Source organism: Orycteropus afer, unplaced genomic scaffold (genome assembly GCF_000298275.1).
Source record: "Orycteropus afer afer isolate SDZICR_OR568_19922 unplaced genomic scaffold, OryAfe1.0 scaffold00281, whole genome shotgun sequence".
In the NCBI taxonomy this organism is placed as follows: Eukaryota; Metazoa; Chordata; class Mammalia; order Tubulidentata; family Orycteropodidae; genus Orycteropus; species Orycteropus afer.
In genome coordinates, this window is record NW_006921868.1 from 3,851,623 (window position 1) to 3,871,597 (window position 19,975).

At 36.7% G+C, this 19,975-nt stretch overlaps 1 protein-coding gene across 1 annotated transcript in view; it reads right to left on the reverse strand.

Annotated features, from left to right (window-relative positions):
• Positions 1–19,975, reverse strand: part of SMG1 (SMG1 nonsense mediated mRNA decay associated PI3K related kinase) — a 144,551-nt gene that overhangs the window by 71,061 nt on the left and 53,515 nt on the right. Inside the window, exons 6-16 of the mRNA XM_007950585.1 lie at positions 19,760–19,973; positions 17,902–18,027; positions 17,429–17,501; positions 16,264–16,361; positions 14,590–14,763; positions 13,682–13,906; positions 11,733–11,834; positions 10,479–10,748; positions 4,624–4,754; positions 3,322–3,483; positions 2,770–2,888 (exon numbers count right to left, since the gene is read on the reverse strand). Of these exons, the coding sequence (XP_007948776.1) occupies positions 2,770–2,888; positions 3,322–3,483; positions 4,624–4,754; positions 10,479–10,748; positions 11,733–11,834; positions 13,682–13,906; positions 14,590–14,763; positions 16,264–16,361; positions 17,429–17,501; positions 17,902–18,027; positions 19,760–19,973 (1,694 nt within the window). The remainder of the gene's footprint in view (positions 1–2,769; positions 2,889–3,321; positions 3,484–4,623; positions 4,755–10,478; positions 10,749–11,732; positions 11,835–13,681; positions 13,907–14,589; positions 14,764–16,263; positions 16,362–17,428; positions 17,502–17,901; positions 18,028–19,759; positions 19,974–19,975) is intronic.

Sequence of the window (19,975 nt, forward strand, 5' to 3'; positions counted from 1 at the left end):
ACTGCAAAAAAAAAAAAATGGTAATTAAAAAAAAAAAAAAGCATTTGACAAAATTCAACAGTCTCTGGTGGTAAAAACAATCAGCAAACAAAGGAATAGCAGGGACATCCCTCAAGATGACAAAGAGCATTAATGAGTAACCCACATGTAACATTATTTATACTCAGTGGAGTAACAATGAAAATTTTTCATCTCATCATGGCTATTAACACTGTACTGGGCTTTGTAGCCAGAATAATCAGGGAGAAAAGAAATGAAAAGTATCCAAATCAGAAAAGAAGAAGTGAAAGCAATGCTATCTGCAGAGAACATGATCTCATATACAGAAAATCCCAAAGAATCCACAAGAAAGCTACTAGACAGCTAACAAATGAATTCAGCAAAATGTTTGGGTATGAGGTCAACACACAAAAATCAGCTGGGTTTGTATACCAGTGATGACCCAGCTGCAAAGGAAATCAGTAAAATAATACCATTTTTATAACAGCATCTAAAAGATAAGATAGCTAGGAATAAAGGTAAACAAACCAGGAGGTAAAAGACTTGTACACTGAAAGCCATAAAACACTGCTGAAAAGAAGGAAAGGAAACCTAAATAAACAGAAAGATACCCTATATTCATGGATTGGAAGACTCAACTTTTATACACATGTCAATACTACCTAAAGGGATCTACAGATTCAACACAATCCCTATCAAAATACCAACAGCGCTTTTTGTAGAAATAGAAAAGTCAGATAATCAAATTCATATGGAATTGCAAGGGATGCTGAATATTCAAAATTATCTTAAAAAAAGAACAAACCAGTAAAACTCATACTAATTTCAAAATATACAGTGTAAACAAAACAGTTAATACAATATAAAGACTGACATATAGACCAAAGGAATACAGTTGACAATTCATAAATAATCTCATACATCCATGGCCAAATGATTTTAGATAAGGATTGTTGTGTCCACTCAATGAGGAAAGAATAGTCTCTTTAATAAACGATGCTGGGGTAACTGGATTTCCACATGCCCAAGAATGAAGCTGGACCACCATCACATACTGTATAGGAAAATTAACTCAAAATTAATCAATAACCTAAATTTAAGAAGTAAATCCAAAACACTCTTTGAAGAAAACATAGGGGTAAAACTTCAACATCTTGTTTTTGAGAATGGAGTCTTAGAGGTATGACATCAATAGCACAAGTACCTAAAGAAAAAATAAACTGGACTTCATCAAAATGAACAATTTCTGTGCATCAAAGGAGGGAAAATATTTAGTAACCATGTATCTGATAAGGGTGTAATACTCAGAACATATTTTAAAAACTCTTACAGCTCAACAATAAAAAGACAATCCAATCAAAAAATGGACCAAGGCTCTAAATAGATATTTCTCCAAAGAAAATATACAAATGGCCAATAAGCATGTGAAAACATATCCAGTGTCATCAACCACATGGGAAATGCAAATCAAAACCCCAATGAGATAACTACCACCACCCACCATCTCACACCTAATAAAACAGCTAGTATCAGTAAGCCAAAATGAATTGTTGGCAAAGAACTGGAGAACTGAAACACTCGTGCATTGTTGGTGGGAATGTAAAATGGTGTAGCTGCTGTGGAAGACATTTTGGCAGTTCTTCCAAAAGGTAAGTATAGAATTACCATATGGTCCAGCTATTCTCATTTTAGGTATATACCCAAGAAACCTGAAAGCAGGGTCTCAAACAGAAATCATGTACACCAATGCTCACTAAAGCATTACCTAGTCAAAAGGTAGAAATAATCCAAGTGTTCATCAATAGATGAATGAATAAACAAAATGTATTATATACATATAATGGATTCAACCATAAAGGAAAAAGAAAATCTAATACATGCTTGAACATGGATAAACCTTAAAAACATTATGTTGATTGAAGAAAGACACAAAAGAGTAAATACTACATGATCCCACTTATATAAAACATCTAGAATAGGCAAATGCAGAAAGACAAAGTTTATTAGCAATAACCAGGGACCGGGGAGAAGAGTGAATGGTAACTACTGCTGACAGGGCATTGAGTTTCTCTTTGAGGTGATATAAAACTTTTGGAAATGGATAGTGGTGATGGTTATATATTATGGTGAGTGTAATTAATGTCACTGAAGCATATAGATTAAAATGATTAATATGGGAAATATTTTGTTTAGATGTATTTTACCACAGTAAACTTTTTCTAAAGCTAGGAAAAAGGTATGACTTCCACAAAAGCTTAACAAATGACAATCACTTAATGTATTACGTATACTATTTTTTAATATATATACTATTACATGTACAGTGAAACCTTAGAAAGCCAGAACTTGACCGGACTGCCTTGGTTTTCCATGTCTCACATATTTTCCACCTCTGAGAGAGGGCCATCTTACCATTTTTTTTAATCTCTAGTTTCAGTGCAAACTGTTTTGAGTTTGTCTTCTCTGACAGGTTTCTACCTTACATGGCTTCCAGCTTTCACAGGTTTTATTGTACAGAAATTACGTATGTCTAAACATATTTATTATTTTAAGATAGGTCTAAACATATTTAGCACGTTAATATCAATAACATTGATAATAAAATAAAACTAATAATAAAACGAAATTAAGACTGATTATGTATCTGTCATTAAAATGGAGCTTATACATTTTCATGCTGGGAAATGTGCTCAATTTACTACCTTCTCCCATTACCAAAGATCCACTTATTTAGGGCTCATTAATGAAAATCAAATTATAGAATCTTACTGTTGGCTAAAAGTCCTTTGCAAAATTTATGGAAAGATGGAAGAGAGAACAAAGGTGCATATGTTTCAGACTTCTTCATTAAAACAGCCACTTCCAATGCCCAGGTCATTAACAGTTTCCTGAAACAAAATATGTAACTGATTTTACATTAAGAAAACAAAAACAACTTTAAAGACCCTATTCTTCTTACACTGATTTTGTTTAACATCTTGAGCTATAAGACAAAAAAAACTTTAATAACAATTATTTTGCCAAAAACGGTTGCATACTTTTTTAAAAAACCTCCCAAACAAGCATAAATTGTAACAAAGAATATTAAAAAATGTGTATAAATACATTCTTCTATAAAACGCTGGAGGTGGGGGTGGGGATTCACCACACAATTCTTTTGGGAAAGAAGAAATCTTAAAACAATGAACCAAATTTTAAACTGTTCCATCACAGTGAAGAGGCTACTCTAGGCTATCTTTATAAACTACATTTCTCATTCTCAAATTATAAAGCCACTAATAAGCTAGCAACAGTTAGTACTACAAAATATTACTTAGTTACCTTGTGTCCTGGTTAAGGTTATCTTTCTTAAGCAATATTCCCAAAAGATTTAATATAATCGAGAAATGCTTTTTTGTTGCTGTAGTTACAGTACTGATCACTGCTCCATCAAACAAAGAAGGGGACGAAGAACTAAGACTACTGGATATAAAGTGATCGTGCCTGAAAGACAAAGTACAGATCATCTCTTCTTTGATCAAAAAAAGAAAACTGCAAAGTTGAATCAACATGTATTTTTTAAAATCTGTACCTTACGAGGCACTTTCTCATAAAGAGAGTAAAACATTTTTTTCCTCTTAACAAGTATGTGTTGTATGTCTATGCAGCACGGATTGTACCCAATACCATGTATAGGGCTGGCAGACAACTGTTCTACAAGTATATTTGTATGTTCTGTAAGATTCCCAGGTGTACAGCAGAGCTGACAAGGGACAAGGTTACAGTCACTTCTTGGCCACAGCCAGCTACCCAGAAGGAACAAGTAGTTGAACCTGTGGGCTCAGGACCACAGTTGCAGGGGACACCAAGCTCAATTGGTGTAACATACTACACAAAACATTGTTCCACCTCCTACTCTGGCGAGTAGTGACTGGGATCTTAAAAGCTAGCAAGCAGCCATCTAGATCAACGATGGGTCTCTCCTCATCCAGAGCAAAGAATAATGAAAATCAAAGATTCACAGAAACAATCAGTCCAAGCAACTGGTATACCATGTGATCCGCAGCCTACATGACCAGGAGACCAGAAGAACTAGATGGTGCCCAGCTACTACTGTCAACCACTTGGAAGGGAATGTATGTAAGAGATCCTGGATAAAGAGGGAGAACAATGTGGAACAAAACTCAAAATCAGGAAAAAAAATAAAAAAAGGGGGACCAGGTTTGCTGGTCTGATAGAGCCTGGTGGAACCACTGAGACTATGGCCCCTAGCTGCCTTTCAGGTCTGGAATTAAACCCACACCCGTGGCTTCCAGCCAAACACAAGACAGGCATATGAGTTGAACATTTACACTAGGTAGATACACTCCATGGACAGAACAAACATGAGAGAAAGAAGGGCTATTTATGCACAGGGAGACAGCTCAGAGGGTGGGAGTGCGTGGAGGGATGGACACAGGGAAGCGGGAACTATGAGGAGAAAGTGGGAGGGGAGCTGTTGTATTGGGGTAAATTGTAGTTAGTGTCATGAGACAAAGTGTATGTGAACTGCTGTATGGAATATGAATTTGCTCTGTAAATTTTCACCCAAATCACAATTAAAAAAAATTTTTTTAGAAAAAGAAGTACTTGTCAATACAGTACCTGGTACAATGAGAATACAACGTGTAGAGCACAGCATACTGAATGGCAGGGAAGTGAACAGCCAGGTCACCATGCACAATCATCAGATTCTTACTTAGGAGTGCAAACACAGTTGGAGATAGTGCCCACATCTGATGATGAACAAAAGAAAAGTAAACCTTTGGCTCCTTTGTATCTGAGACATGCACAAGCATACAAATAGTTTACTTTTTAAAAATAAGGATGTTTAGACATTTTTTAAAAATTACAGGTATGGATTTAAATTTTGGAACAATATAATGGACTAGGGGTCGATAAACATTTCTGTAAAGACACGCTAACATATAGTTTAGGCTTTGGGGACTGCACATCACAAACTCCTCAACTCTGCAAGTGTAATGAAAAAAGAGCCACAGGCAAAACAAATGAGTAACAGTATCTCAGTTCCAAAAACAGGCAGTGGTATGGTAACAGTTGCACAACTCCATGAATATACTAAAAGTCATGAATTATATGGTTGTAAATTAAGCACAACAAAACTGTTATTTTAAAAAAAGGGGGGAGGAAGACTGAAATACTGCAAAGCATCTTCTCAGATCACAATGCTGTAAAATTAGAGACCAACAATAGGAAGATGAACGGAAAAAGAATAAACACATGGAAACTGAGGAACACCCTCCTTGAAAATGACAGGGTAATAGACAAAATAAAAAATGAAATAAAAAAAATCCTTGAAGCAAATAAGAATGAAAACATAACAAACCAAAATCTCTGGGACACAGCAAAAGCACTGATCAGAGGCCAATTTATAGTAATAAATGCACACATCAAAAAAGAAGAGCCAAAATCAATACCTTAACCCAACATCTCCAACAATTAAAAAAAGAGCAGCAAAAAAAGCCTACAGTACCAGATGAAAAGAAGACAGACTCACCCAGAAATAAAAGAAAACAGAAAGACAATAGAGAAAAGTCAACAAGACTAGAAATTGGTTCTTTGAAAAGACTAATAAAATTGACAAACCACTGGCAAATTTAACAAAGGAAAAGAGAGAGGGAATACAAATAACACGAATAAGAAATAAATTGGGCAACACCACAACAGAATCAACAGAAATTAAAAGGATAATATCAGGATACTATGAAGGATACTCCAACAAATTCAGCAATCTAGAAGAAATGGACAGATTTCCAGAAACATACTACTGACCTAAACTAACAGAGGCTGGGGTGGAAAATTTAAACAGACCCATAACAAAAGAAGAAATTAAACAGGTCATTACAAAATTAGCAACAAAAAAAGCCCTGGCCCAGACAGTTTCACTGGAGAATTCTACCCAACGTTCAGGGAAGAACTGACACCAATCCTACTCAAACTATTTCAGAATGTAGAAAAGGATGGAATCCTCCCAAATTCATTTTATAAAGAAAGCATAACCTTGACACCAAGCAAAGACATCACTAAAAAGGAAAACTACAGACCAATATCCCTCATGAATACAGATGCAAAAATCTTCAACAAAATCCTAGCCAATAGGCTCCAACAACATATTAAAAGAAATAATACATTTTGACAAAGTGGGGTTCATACCAGGTACGCAAGGATGGTTCAACATTAGAAAAACAATCAATGTTTTTCTATCACATAAATAAAACAAAGGAAAAGAACCACTTGATCGTATCAATCAATGTAGAAAATGCATTTGATAAAATCCAACACCCATTCCTGATAAAAAATATATACGCAAAACCAACAGCCAACATTCTTCTCAATGGAGAGAGACTGAAACCATTCCCACTGTGAATAGAAACCAGACAAGGATGCCCTCCATCACCACTTCTATTCAACACTGTATTAGAAGTTCTAGCCAGGGTAATAAGGCAAGTAAGGGAAATCAAAAGCATCCAAATTGGGATAAGGAAGAAGTCAGACTATCCCTATTTGCTGATGATATTCATATAAAACCCAAGAGACTCTGCAAAAAAACTACTGGAACTAAGATTTAGCATAGTGGCTGGACACAAGATCAACAGCCAAAAATCAGCTGGATTCCTCTATACCAGCAAAGACATTGCTGAAAAAGAAATAAGGAAATCAATACCATCTATAGCTACCAAAAATATAAAATACTTGGGAACAAATCTCACTAGGGACACAAAGACCTATGCAAAGAAAACTATAAATCACTAACTCTAAGAAACCATAAGATATCTACATAAATGGAAGAAAATACCATGCTTGTGGACAGAAAGATTGAACATTGTGAAAATGTCAATATACCCAAAGCAATCTATACATTCAATGCAATCCCAATTCAGATCCCATCAGCATTCTTTAAGGATATGGGAAAAACAATCACTAATTTTATATGGAAAGGAAAGAGACCTTGGATAAGCAAAGTACTGTTGAAGAAGAAGAAGAAAGTAGGTGGTCTCACACTCTCAGATTTCAAAACCTACTACACAGCCACAGTATTAAAAACAACCTGGTACTGGTACAATGACAGACACATAGACCAGTGGAACAAAACTGAGAACCCCAAAACAGGTGCATCAACCTATGGTCAGCTGATTTTTGACAAAGGGCTGAAATCCACTAAATGGGGAAGAGATGGTCTCTTTAACAAATGGGGCTGGTAAAACTGGATATCCATTTGCAGAAAAATGAAGCAAGATCTGTATCTCACACCATACATAAAAACTAACTCCAGATGGATCAAAGACTTAAATGTGAAACACGCCCCCCCAAAAATATCAAACTCACCACTGTCAAGTCGGATCCGACTCATAGCGACCTCTCCTTGGGTTTCCGAGGCAGTATCACTATGAAAGTAGATTGCCCAACCTTCCTTCTGAGGAGTGTCTGGCCTAACCAGCCTTCTGGTTAGCAGTCAAATACCTTAGGCACTACACCACCAGAGCTCCCCAAATGTGAAACACAGAACCATAAAGTTCCTCAAAGAAAAAATAGGGGCAAATTTAGGGGCCCTAATTTATGGCATCAGTAGATTGTCAAGCATAAGCCAAAATGCACAAACAGCAGAAGAGAAACTATATGAATAGAACCTTCTAAAAATTGTATTTTATGTGCTTCAAAAGACTTCTCCAAAAGAATCATAAGAAAACCCACAGATTGGGAAAAAATACATGGCAATGACATATCTGACAAGGGACTTATCTCTAAAATTTACAGAAAACTCCAACACCTCAACAACAAAAAGACAAATAATGCAATTAAAAAACAGGCAGAAGACAGGAAGAGACACTTCACCCAAGAGGATATTTAGGTGGCCAGCAAATACAGGAAGAAATGCTCACAATGACAAGCCATCACAGAGATGCAAATCCAAACAAGGAGATACCATCTTACCCCAGCACTAATGGTAAAGTTCAATATGACAGAAAATAACAAATGCTGGTGAGGATATGGAGACTGGGACTCGCATACACTGCTGGTGGGACTATCAAATGATACAACCATGTGGAAAGCAGTGTGGTAATTTCTTAGAAAGCTGGAACTGGAGATACCATTTGACCCAGCAATCTCACTACTAGGTATCGATCCTAAAGTGAGATCCAGGGCAAGAACAGATATATGCCCACCCATGTTCACTGCAGCACTATTTACAATAGCAAAAAGATGGAGACCACCTGTGTGCCCATCAACAGAAGAATGGATAACCAAACTATGGTATATACACAAAACAGAATACTATGCAACACTAAAGAATAATGCACAATCTGCAAAACTCCCCAAAACATGGATGAACTTGGAGGACATTATGCTGAGTGGAGTAAGTTAATCAGATTAGGATAAATATAGTATAAGTTCATTGTAAAAAGTCAAGGAAAGGTTTATACATGGAAGGAAACTTTCTTTGTTGGTTACCAGGGGTGGGAGGGAACACTGCAAAAACAAACAAACAAAAAATGCACTGATCCATGTCACTTTAGTTTTATGTATTTCACTGTACATAAATCATATTTGAATAAAATATATTTTTTTAAAAGGGGATGTGGTAGTTATGTCTGTGTGTCAATTTGGCTGGGCCTGCTTGAGTGACTCAGCAGCTGGTGATAGTTATTCCCCGTGATGAGACTACCAATCAACTCCATGGTGGGATCTACCACAAGCAGCTGAGTAGCTGCTTTGGGTATGTGCTCTGCTTCCTGTATGTAAGCAGCAGCTTTGGGAATGGTGTCTAGCTTATGGCATACTTAGGCATGTAGCCATGTTGTTGTTCAGCAGCCTGTCGTGCTCTGCTGACCTTGGGACTTACAATGGACTTAAATCAATGGCCTGCTGTGTGGTTTGGCAACATTGGGACTGTGCCTTTTTACTTATCAACCTTGGGCTTCTCAGCCTCAGCAGCCAGCAGCTGTCTGGGTGAAGAAACACCTCTAGCTCCAGTGGGCCGGGAGCAGGAGGGAGAGCTGGACCCCAAGGTTGAGGGGCTTTCACCTAGCCCCTAGAGCCTGGTACTATGAACTCAGACTTAAAACCTCCGAATTGTAAGAAAATAAACTCCTGTTGTTAAGGGTGTCCCCTTTGTGGTATATTTCTTGTCAGAGCAGCACCAGGTAACCAGAACAGGGGAGAAGCCTTAATACTGTCCCAAGAGCCAGCCTGCTGATCCTCTGGTCGAAGCAAAGTCCCGTATTCCCTGTGTTGTAGCAGAATACATTTTCTCAATTTTCCCTATATAGCAACTGGCAAGGTGGTCCATCCAATGTGGGAAAGAGTCATATCCTGCCACTCAAGACTCTTCCATCCTCGTTTTTTTCTTTCTACTACTATGACACTCCATTTCTCCTGGCTACTGCATCCCCACACCTCACTCTTTGCTTCCCAAGGGCAGGACATTGTTGTTGTTGTTATGTACCGTCAAGTCGGACTCGACTCATAGTGACCCCTCCTTGGGTTTCAGAGGCAGTATCACTACGGAAGTAGATTGCCCAACCTTCCTTCCGAGGAGTGGCTGGTGGGTTTGAACTGCCAGCTTTCTGGTTAGCAGTCAAGTGCCTTAGGCACTATGCTACCAGAGCTCCCAGGGCAGGACATAAACCTCTTGAAATCTGTGTACAATGTGCATGCTCCAAAAATCAAGTTTTAGAGCATACAGAAAGGAAACATTTACTAAAGCCCTAACAAAAATGCTGTAAGTAGCAATAAGGCGCAATGACGGAGTGACACCGGCAATCTGCTCGAACAATATGGAAAGCACAAAAAGCATAAATATCAAATATTGAGTTTTTCCTCACTTGTCTCTTAAATACTGTATTCTTAATTATGTTCTATTATTTCCTATTACATATGTTTCTCAACCCTGCAAGGCCCAAGAGGAGAGAGAAATCTAAAAATCACAAGCAATAATCAATAAATCAAAAAGCAGAGCTGCTTCAAGTTTCTTAAAGGGAAAACACAAACTCCCTACTTGTTTTCTAAAATAAAGGTACATGACTGCTCTAGGCTAGTAGGCAGTGAAGTAGACAGAGCAAATACAAGCACTAACTTGAGTGGAGGGAAGGAGAAAAACAGCAGCAGCTGAAGAAAGAGCTATACTAACTGTGCTATGGAAAACAGATACAGTTTTTACTAAACATGCTAGAGTAAATAGGAAAAATTCACAAAAGGCACTTTCCAGAAAATAAAATCGATAAGAAAAAGTATCAAGTGTGTCAAGAAAAAGAAGAGAACTAAATATAGTGGCAAGAAACCACTCGGCACAATTTTACTTATCTGGATATATCCTTAATAAAAGCTCATTATACAGGGATTCTCTAGAAGCACGGACACAATGGTAAATGAAATACGAAATGCAAATGAGAAAAGGCTCAACTGTGGGAAACATGAAGTCATTACAATTAAAGACTCACCCCAATCAGTGAGTTTTTGGCATTTCCAATTGTAGTCAGGGCACTGAGGTCAAATATAACAACAAACTTCGCATTATCTACATTGAATACGTGATTCTTAAAAGCCTCATGTTTTATTTCAGAACAGGCATCAGGAAGTTGTAGACTATGTAACAGGTTGTTTAGGGCGCATGTCATTTCTCCTAAAATTAACTTATAGGCCGTCTCCAAAACAGGGATATTCTTCAGGCCAAGCACCGCTTGATAAACAGCATGGGCTACAGCAACAACCTTAAAAAGAGAAAATTCCAGGAAACTATAATTAAGTGGAAAATGAATCTCCTACAATTATATGGTAAATAAATCACTATTTGCATAGTGATGACAATACAAGTCAATTTAAGATTTATAAATTCAATGTCTAGAACACTATTTCCATAGAGACACTGCCTCAGAAACCCAAGGAGGGGTCACTATGAGTCAATATCGACTTGACAACAGTGAGTTTGGTTTTTGTTGTTATTGTTGTTTAGAATACGAAAAGTTGTTTTGTTTTTTTTTTTTAAAAGACTTTAGGGAACCTATAAGTTCAATGATATTTTTTTAAATTTACAAAGCTTTATTACAAATAGGTACAATTAATTAAAAATGCCAATATAAAATTTCTTACATAGGTATTTTTTAAAAAACAGTTCATATCACGCACATACACAAACAGCAATATTTCAAGATAAGTTTTTCTTCTACCTGGAAAATCTATGGTAGATCTGACTGGAGATCAGGCAAGAATCATCATGCTAATAAAGATGTTTACAACATGTACAATATTTCTGAATTTATAACTTTACAAATATGTAAGCTAGTTTTCCCTTTATGAAAATTTAATGAAAACAATGGATATTATGAAAAATATCTGGAACATCACTCATCAAAACATACAGTATGACAACCAATAAGCAGAAGTTAAAAGAACAATTGTTAGGTGCCTTCGAGTTGTCTCCGACTCATAGCGACCCTATGCACAGTAGAACGAAATACCGCCTGGTCCTGCGCCAGCTCCATGATCCTTGCTATATACTTGAGCCCACTGACGCAGCCTCTGTGTGAATCCATCTTGTTGAAGGCCTTCCCCTCTTTCATCGACCCTGTACCTTACCAAGCATACTATATTCTAAACCCAAATATATATTATTTCACTTATGTAGCCTACTAAGCAATGCAAGCCAAACTGTTCAATGACCAAAAAGATCACATCATTATCAATTTATCACTTACCTCTTTTTCTTTATGATATCGCAAAAACAGTAGTTTAGATGATGGTATAAACAGTTTTTCTACAAATGATGATGGCAATTTTGTATTTATCTGTTCAACAATCTAAAAATTAAAATGAAAGTGATATATGTAAGTTATGTTCTAATGCCTTACATCACACCATTAAAATGTTTACATACTTTCAACAATAGTCAAACTAAATAAAAAGGGAGCTCTGGTGGCATAGCGCCTAAGGCATTTGACTGCTAACCAGAAGGCCAGTCAGTAAAAAACGGGCAAAAGATATGAAGTCATATTTCTCCAAAGAAGACACACAAATACAAATGGCCAGTAAGCAACATGGAAGATGCTGATCTTCATTAACATCTCAAAATGCAAACAAACAAAAAAAACAAACCAAGTGCCAATAAATCACTTCCAACTCATGGAACCACAGTGAAGTACCACACTTCACAACCACTAGGATGGCAATCAAAACACACCCACCCCAGAAAATTAAGTGTTCGTTAGGATGTGAAGAAATCAGAACCTACTGCTGGTGGGAATGTAAAATGGCATGGATGCTGTTGAATATAGTTCAGCAATTTCTCACAAAGTTAAGCGTAAGTTAAAAACGTTAAATACATGACTCTTAAAATCTTCATACTGTATTTCAGAACAGGCATCAGGAAGTTGTAGACTATGTAACAGGTTATTTAAGGCGCATGTCACTTCTCCTAAAATTAACTGACAGGCCATCTCTAAAACAGGGATATCCTTCAGGCCAAGCACCACTTAATAAACAGCAATTACTGACCACGCAATTTCACTCCTGGATATATACCCTAAACACTTGAAGAGGAGACTCAAACAGATATTTGTACACTACTGTTTACTGTAGCATAATTCACAATAGCCAAAACGAGAAAACAACCCAAGCATCTGTCAATGTGGTATATACATACAGTGGAATATTCTTCAGCCATAAAAAGGAATGAAGTTCTAATATGTGCTACACAAATGGATGAACCTTGAAAACAATATGCTAAATGAAATAAGCCAGACACAAAAAGGTAAATATTATATGATCCCATTTATGTGAAATATCTAGAACAGACAAAGGCACAAGAAACAGAAAGTAGATTAGTGGTTACCATGGGCTGGGGAGTCGGGTGGGGGAAGGAATGTTGAATTATTGCTTAATGGGTACAGAGTTTCTCTTTAGGGTAGTGAAAATCCTTTACAAACAAATAATGGTACAGTTGCACAATACAGTGTAATTAATGCCACTAGACAGTACACTTGAAAATGGTAAAAAAAATTATATTTTGTGTATTTTACCACCATTAAAAAAAAAAAGTTTAGCTACCTAAACAGGATACACAAATTTACACTTAGAAATAGGCATTTGTTATATCAGCAAAGGGAGGTGTAACTTTGGCATACATGTTCAACAGAATGTTGTCTAGAATTTGCTTTGAAATAATCTTGCTGGGGATGGAGGGACAGCAAGGAGGCAGAATGTCCAGGGTGTAGATGAATCCAGATGGTCCAAGCATTCCTAATTATAGAAGTATTAAGTATGCAGACATTTATTACACTACCCTCTTTACTTTTACATAGGCTTCAAAATGTCCATAATAATAAGTGTGCAAGGGTGGAGAAGACAAAATAGATATTTACAGTTAAAAATTAAAGGAATAAAAAGTATAAAAGAAGTTTCATACGAGAAACAAAACAAATAGGGCCTCTCGAAACAGCTATTCAAGAATCTTCTTATATAATACTTATCAAGCGTAATAAAAGCACATAGACAGCAGAGCAAAACAGGTTATATAGAAAGTTAAGACTGATAACTGCACTCTAAAAAGAAGCAAAGTCCTTAAAATTTCCTCCATGTCAATTTAAATGTAAGGGCCTGAATAAACTAATAAACACTGAAAAGCAACAAAAAAGAAAAATTCACATACCAAAGTGAGTAAATTCAAGACTGAGATGATATAATCTGTACCACAAATCTGGCAATTCTCCAGCTGATCTAATCCATATGTAATGACCATGTCACAATGTATAGTCATGCTAGGATCCAAGCTGCCGAGCAAAACACCAACACACTCATTAGCAGCTGTCAACACAGCCTCAGAAAAAAACACTTGGTTTGCAGCCGTCACACATCTCATTACTCTGTACAGAACCTGCAAATGGGGAAAACAAGCAGCTTTTTAAAAAGATTCACATGCTTCCATAGAGCAAGAAAATATTTTCTATTTAATGCAGTTTCAACTGAAAATTAACTGCTTGCCTTGCCAGTAGTCTCTTAACATTCTAGTTCTCAGTAACTGCATAAATAGTACAATACACAAAATGATCTTGGCTAAAAAATTCCACAGCGCTACTATGACGAGAAATGGAATTTGCCACCTCTACTTCCCTTATGCTCGCTTCCTATCTCCCTGAAGTCAATAAATGGCCCTATGCTCAGAATCTTTATAATCATGAAATACACCAAAATTTGGAACAGTAAACAGTATTAAAACCATGGGAATAGTCCATCTACACTTTAGATTAAGATTTAAAAATTATGTATAAAAAACAAGAATAAATTGGTTAAGGATCTCCTACAAGAAAAGTTCATGGACATTTTAAAACTCTGAGTGGTCTTTGTCCTTGGGGGTTGGGGTGCAGGTAGGGTGGGAAAGAATAAAATATAGTATGGGTCTCTACTTTTCAGGCTTTTCTGCCGAACACATACATACATACATGCACACATGCTTAACACATGAAGTATTCATAACTATTCAGTAGGGAAGGAGAACCATTTAAAATACCAAATAATTTTATTTTTGAATGAAACTTAGAAGCACCCAACAACACTTACATCTGTCACATATGCCTCAGTAATTGGAGGACCTCGAATCGGGCTGAAGCGTTCTCCAATGCTCCTCACCACAGTACTGAATACCCGGAGAAGTGCTGCCAGTTTTGGTAATGACACTGATGGAGGAGGAATATCTTCATCCACTGATTCCCCTGAGGCCACATGGCTGAGGTCCTAGATGTGAATTCAAGTAGGACGTTCTTTTAAAAAACAACCCAAATAAAACAAGTTCCCAATTCTTAGAAGTCAATTAAGTTTATATTTTTACAAATAAACACTAATTTTAGCCTATGAGAAAAGGAAACATCTGAATTTACACATAAAAGGTGGGTTTTCCTTCCCTAATTATTTAAATAGGAGCTCTGGTGCCATAGTGCCTAAGGCATTTGATGGCTAACCAGAAGGCTGGTGGTTCAAACCCACCAGCCACTCCTTGGAAAGAGGCGGGGCAATCTACTTCCATAGAGATTTGGAAACCCAAGGAGGGATCGCTATGAGTTGAATCGACTTGAAAGCCAACATTAATCCTAACTGATTAAAGAAATCATTTCTTGTACCAACTCAGACAGATGCTGGGAAAAAGTAAATCCTAGTACACATATAATACAGTCATATATAGCTATAAATGGAACCAGAGCTTTTGCCATTTCTGAATTAATGTATTTCTAAAGCCTCACTCCAAGTGTTCCCTGAGTTACTTAACTCAATAACTACTACACACTAACATACACGTGAGAGCAAAGCAGGATGAAAAATTTTAAGAACTGCTCTATAAATTTATAATATAGTTGGGGAAACAAGAAATACTCAAAGGAAAACAGCAAAAGATGGGCTACTAGAATCAATATAAATATACATATAATTAAGCACCAAAACATCAGAAGACAATTAGATCTTACAGATATCAAAAAAAAAGAAGAGTCTCTAGAACGGGTGGCTTCTGAGAAGCTAATTAATTAACTTTAAAGGTAGGCTAGGGGGAAAAAAAAATTCTACATATGGGGCAAAAAACAAATGTGAAAGCAAATTATTCCCTCACTTTTCTCTGAAAGAGAGCAAACAGATCCAGTCTAGTTAAAAATAGTTAATTCTTGTTGGGCAGAATTACCAAAGATACAAAAGAAAAGATGAAGCTAAGTCTTTAAACAAGAGTCACGACTGAAGAAAGAAAAACAGAGAGATTCAATAAAGAGAGGGCACAGATCTAAGGTCATGACAGTGGGGCCAGGAGAGCCACACACCACCAACAGGACTCAGCAGTACCCTGACAGCTGCCACCCGACACAATACTCATATAGCTGCACAAATACCAAAGTCAAGCCTTGTCCTACAAAGCATGACCCATGATCCCCAATAAATGTATGAGGAGACATTGTCACTAAAATAAACTTGCCTTAAAGACTCTTTTGGTAACAAAAATGAGAATAACTACAGACATCTTCAGAAAACTACTAGCTACCAGGAGAATTTTAAGCTTTGTAAAACATAGTTTTTACAGTGATGAATTTCTACTGGTAACTTAAAAACATCTGGGGGGAAAAAGAACCCAAATACTACAATGGTCTTATAGTATGTGTTTAAATTTTAGGTGATTTAAATTATTTCAAAATCTCTCTAGCACGCTAAGATTTGTGTTTCCATTTTTTCTTAACTGAAAATTCTATATATGCTTACCTCAGCATATGCCTCCATGTCCTCAAGAAACTGACCAAGAAGAGTGGTTGAAAATGCAAGATCAGCTACCCAAAATGGCTCCAAACTCTGCAACCAACCTAGGAATCACACAAATTTTGAAAAAGGAAAAAAATTTTTTAAAATATTCAAGATTTATTTAAAAAGGTATCTGGTTTTCAAATTGCCTACCCTTAATATATGTCCTAAATCACAGAAATGTTAATCTGTTGATCACGATTAACCAATGCATCTTTGATACTGCAGAGATTAACACTCCCCAGAAATGAAAATTCAACTCTCCTATCCTTATACTTCTAAAGCACTTGACTGCTAACCAGAAGGCTGGCGGTTCAAACCCACCAACCACTCCTCGGAAGGAAGGTTGGGCAATCCTACTTCCGAAGTGATACTGCCTCAGAAACCCAAGGAGGGGTCGCTATCAGTCGGGGCCGACTCGACGGCACATAACAACAACAACATCCTTATACTTCAGCAGAATTAACATCCATCCCATTACTATACATCTGTCTTAGGTTAAAATGTCACAATCTACCACCAGCCTGGCTTTCTAACATTAGGTCACATCTAGCCTTCAAAGGTATGCACTTATCTCCCCAGGGGAAATGGAACAAAACCACTCTTCCCTGCATATTCTAATTTCAAAAGTTTATTACACTAAGTAAGTTCAGAAAAACTACAGCACCTGGGACAAGCTGAAATGTCCAAATGAGTCAAGCTAGTCATTCTCACTTATCATTTATGACAAATTTTCCAATTTATCTTTTTTTTTTTAAAAAAAAAAAGCAAAACAAAAAGTCACAAATATCCAGTTCTTTCTTCCACTGACATTTAGGGTATTTGCCTCACCACATCTTCTTCTACCAAGAGATGCTGCAAGTGACTTGGGAAAGATCTTTTCAATTTCTCACAGGTGCAACATTACAATCTGTTCTTACTACTAACTCTCCCTATCTAGTATGAGGATTTTCCTCTGAAAAGATCAATGTAGTTAATAAGCAATGATTACTTTTATAACCAAAAATTTCCCTGAGGTAATTATTTTTCTTAGATAATCTAAGAATTATTTCAGATAATAGCTGGTCTTCAAGGGACTCATGCCCCTTCCCACTATATTCATATGACTGGTATATGCTAAAAGACTTACCAGACACCTGCTGTGTGAGCGAAGGTTTCTGAGTGTGATCTATATGCCATCCGACTAATATATCAACCGTATCCTTGACAGGGAAAAGAAAGGGGGCTAATCATTTTAAGGTCATACTGCTATTCCACCTGTGGACCGTTTCAGAGTAAAAGACCTAAAAAGAGCACCTATGTTTTACCCACTTGACTTTACAGAAAGTTAAAAAAGAGGAAGGGGCAAAAGAATAACAGAACTTCATTTATGACACTCATGAATTTTCTTTTAAATATCTTAAAGTATTAATGCCAGAAAGAAAAGTACACATGGCATTTCTTACGAAAGCATTATTGTCCTATTAAGCCCTGTACCCTCAAAAATCCCTGATGACACACAAGGGAACAAGAGCACTATTTTCTACCTAATTCTTCAGTTTCTCACACACAAAGCCATCCCCTCACCCTATCATCTGGAAAGAGAGGGGGGTGAAAACTCACCCTAAAATTAGTGCTGAAAATATGAGGGTAACATCGAGCCACCAAAAGAATGCACTTAACACATTTGCAAAGTAACTCGGGCGTATCCACATTTTCAAGAATGGATTGCAGGCTGGTCATTACAAGCTTAAAAATAAAAGTTACAAACCATGAACATTCAACAAAATAGAGAAAAATGAGCAAATTAGTTTCATCATTTAATAGTGACTATATCTACAACTGATTATGATGCCAAAGAAAACATGTTTTATAGTTTGAATTTAAAACAAAAAATTTCTTTTAAATTCCTTAACCAAAATAAAATGTCATGACTCGTAAAGAAGCGAAAACAAAGACTTCAGATATTCCAAGCTCGTGAATACTCTAATTTTTAAAAGCACTGTTGTTGTTGTTGTTCGGTGCTGTCAAATTGGTTCTAAGTCACAGCAACTCTATGTATAACAGAGTAAAACATCACTTGCTACCGTGCCATCCTCACTATACTAGCTAATTTCCAGCCCCCTGCTGCAGCCACTAGGCCAATACATCTTGTTGAGGCTTTTCCCCTTTTTCACTTATGCTGTACTTTTTTAAGCACGATGTCCTTCTCCAGGGACTGGTCTCTCCTAGTAACACGACTGAAGGAAACAAAATGGAAGTTCTGTCATTCTCATTTCTAAGGAATATTCTAGCTGTACTTCTTCCAAGACAGATGTTTGTTCTCCCAGCAGTCCATGACATATTCAATACTTTTTGCCAACATCATAATTCAAAGGCATCATTTCTTCTCTGGTCTTCCTTACTCATCATCCAGTTTTTGCATGCATGAGGCAAATGAAAATACCATGCCTTGGGTCAGGCACACCTCAGTTCTCAAAGTGACACTTCTGCTTTTTAATACTTTAAAGAGGTCTTTCCTAGCACATTTGCCTATTTCAATACATCATTTGATTTCTTGACTGCTGCGTCTGTGGGCACTGATTGTGGATCCAAGTAAAGTTAAATTCTTGACAATTTCAATCTATTCTTCATTTATCATAACACTGTTTATTGGCCCTGTTGTGAGGAATTTTGTCTTCTTTATGTTGAGGTGTAATCAATACTGAAGACTGCAGTCTTTGACCTTCATCAGTAAGAGCTTCAAGTCATCTTCACTTTCAACAAGCTAGGTTGTGTCATCTGTATAATCACAGATTGTTAACGGTTCTTCCTCCAATTATGATACCTATGTTTTTCTTTATATAGCTCAGCTTCTCAGATTATTTGCTCAGCATACAGATTGAATAAGTATGGTAAAAGGATATCCTGACATTACTGCAACGAAACTACTTATAATCTTACAGAAAACTTAAAAGAGGAATGCTTTTTAGTGAATTATTTAGTAATCATTTAATGCAGTATTTAACTCAGACGCACAAAAAAGTGAAATAGTACTAAGGAGGCTAATATTGATTTACACAATTGTACAGCACTTGGAGAAAGAATTTTTGACATGTTATCAAACCTAAAAAGGCATATAATGAGTAGTGATATTTAGTTTTTGTCTGCTTCAAAAAACATGACGCCTCCTGTCCATCAGCTTGGAACAGGCAACTCCAAGAGGAATTCCTATTTCCAAATCTGCAAATGATTCTAGCACTAAGGAACTTCAAGAGAAAGGTGCTAAAAAGCCAAAGTCAAAGCCAAAAAAAAAAAACGTGTTTTAAATCTACCTTTAATGTGCATCTTTTACTTCAGTTCAGGGAGAGAAATTTTATTGACATGATATTTACTATCAGTAAACTTCCATTTTAAATTCCCTTTCATCAAACTCACCTAAGGACATGCTGAAGAACAATTTTCTTCCCAAGCACATCCTCATCGTTTTCCCCATTCTTACCTGCATTACAGATGAGAAGGCTTTCTTTTCTCCTACAGTCTCTAGTGCTTTGTAGGTGGCACATAAGTAGAGGAGTTTAACTTCATCTTTTGCAGATGAGCTAAATTTGCTAAAAATCCATTTGAAGATCTTCTCAGCCTCATAGCTCAGAGAAGCACAAAGAAGGCCAAGACAGCAAGCTCCCTCCTGTCTCAACTCCTGAAGCAATTTGCTACT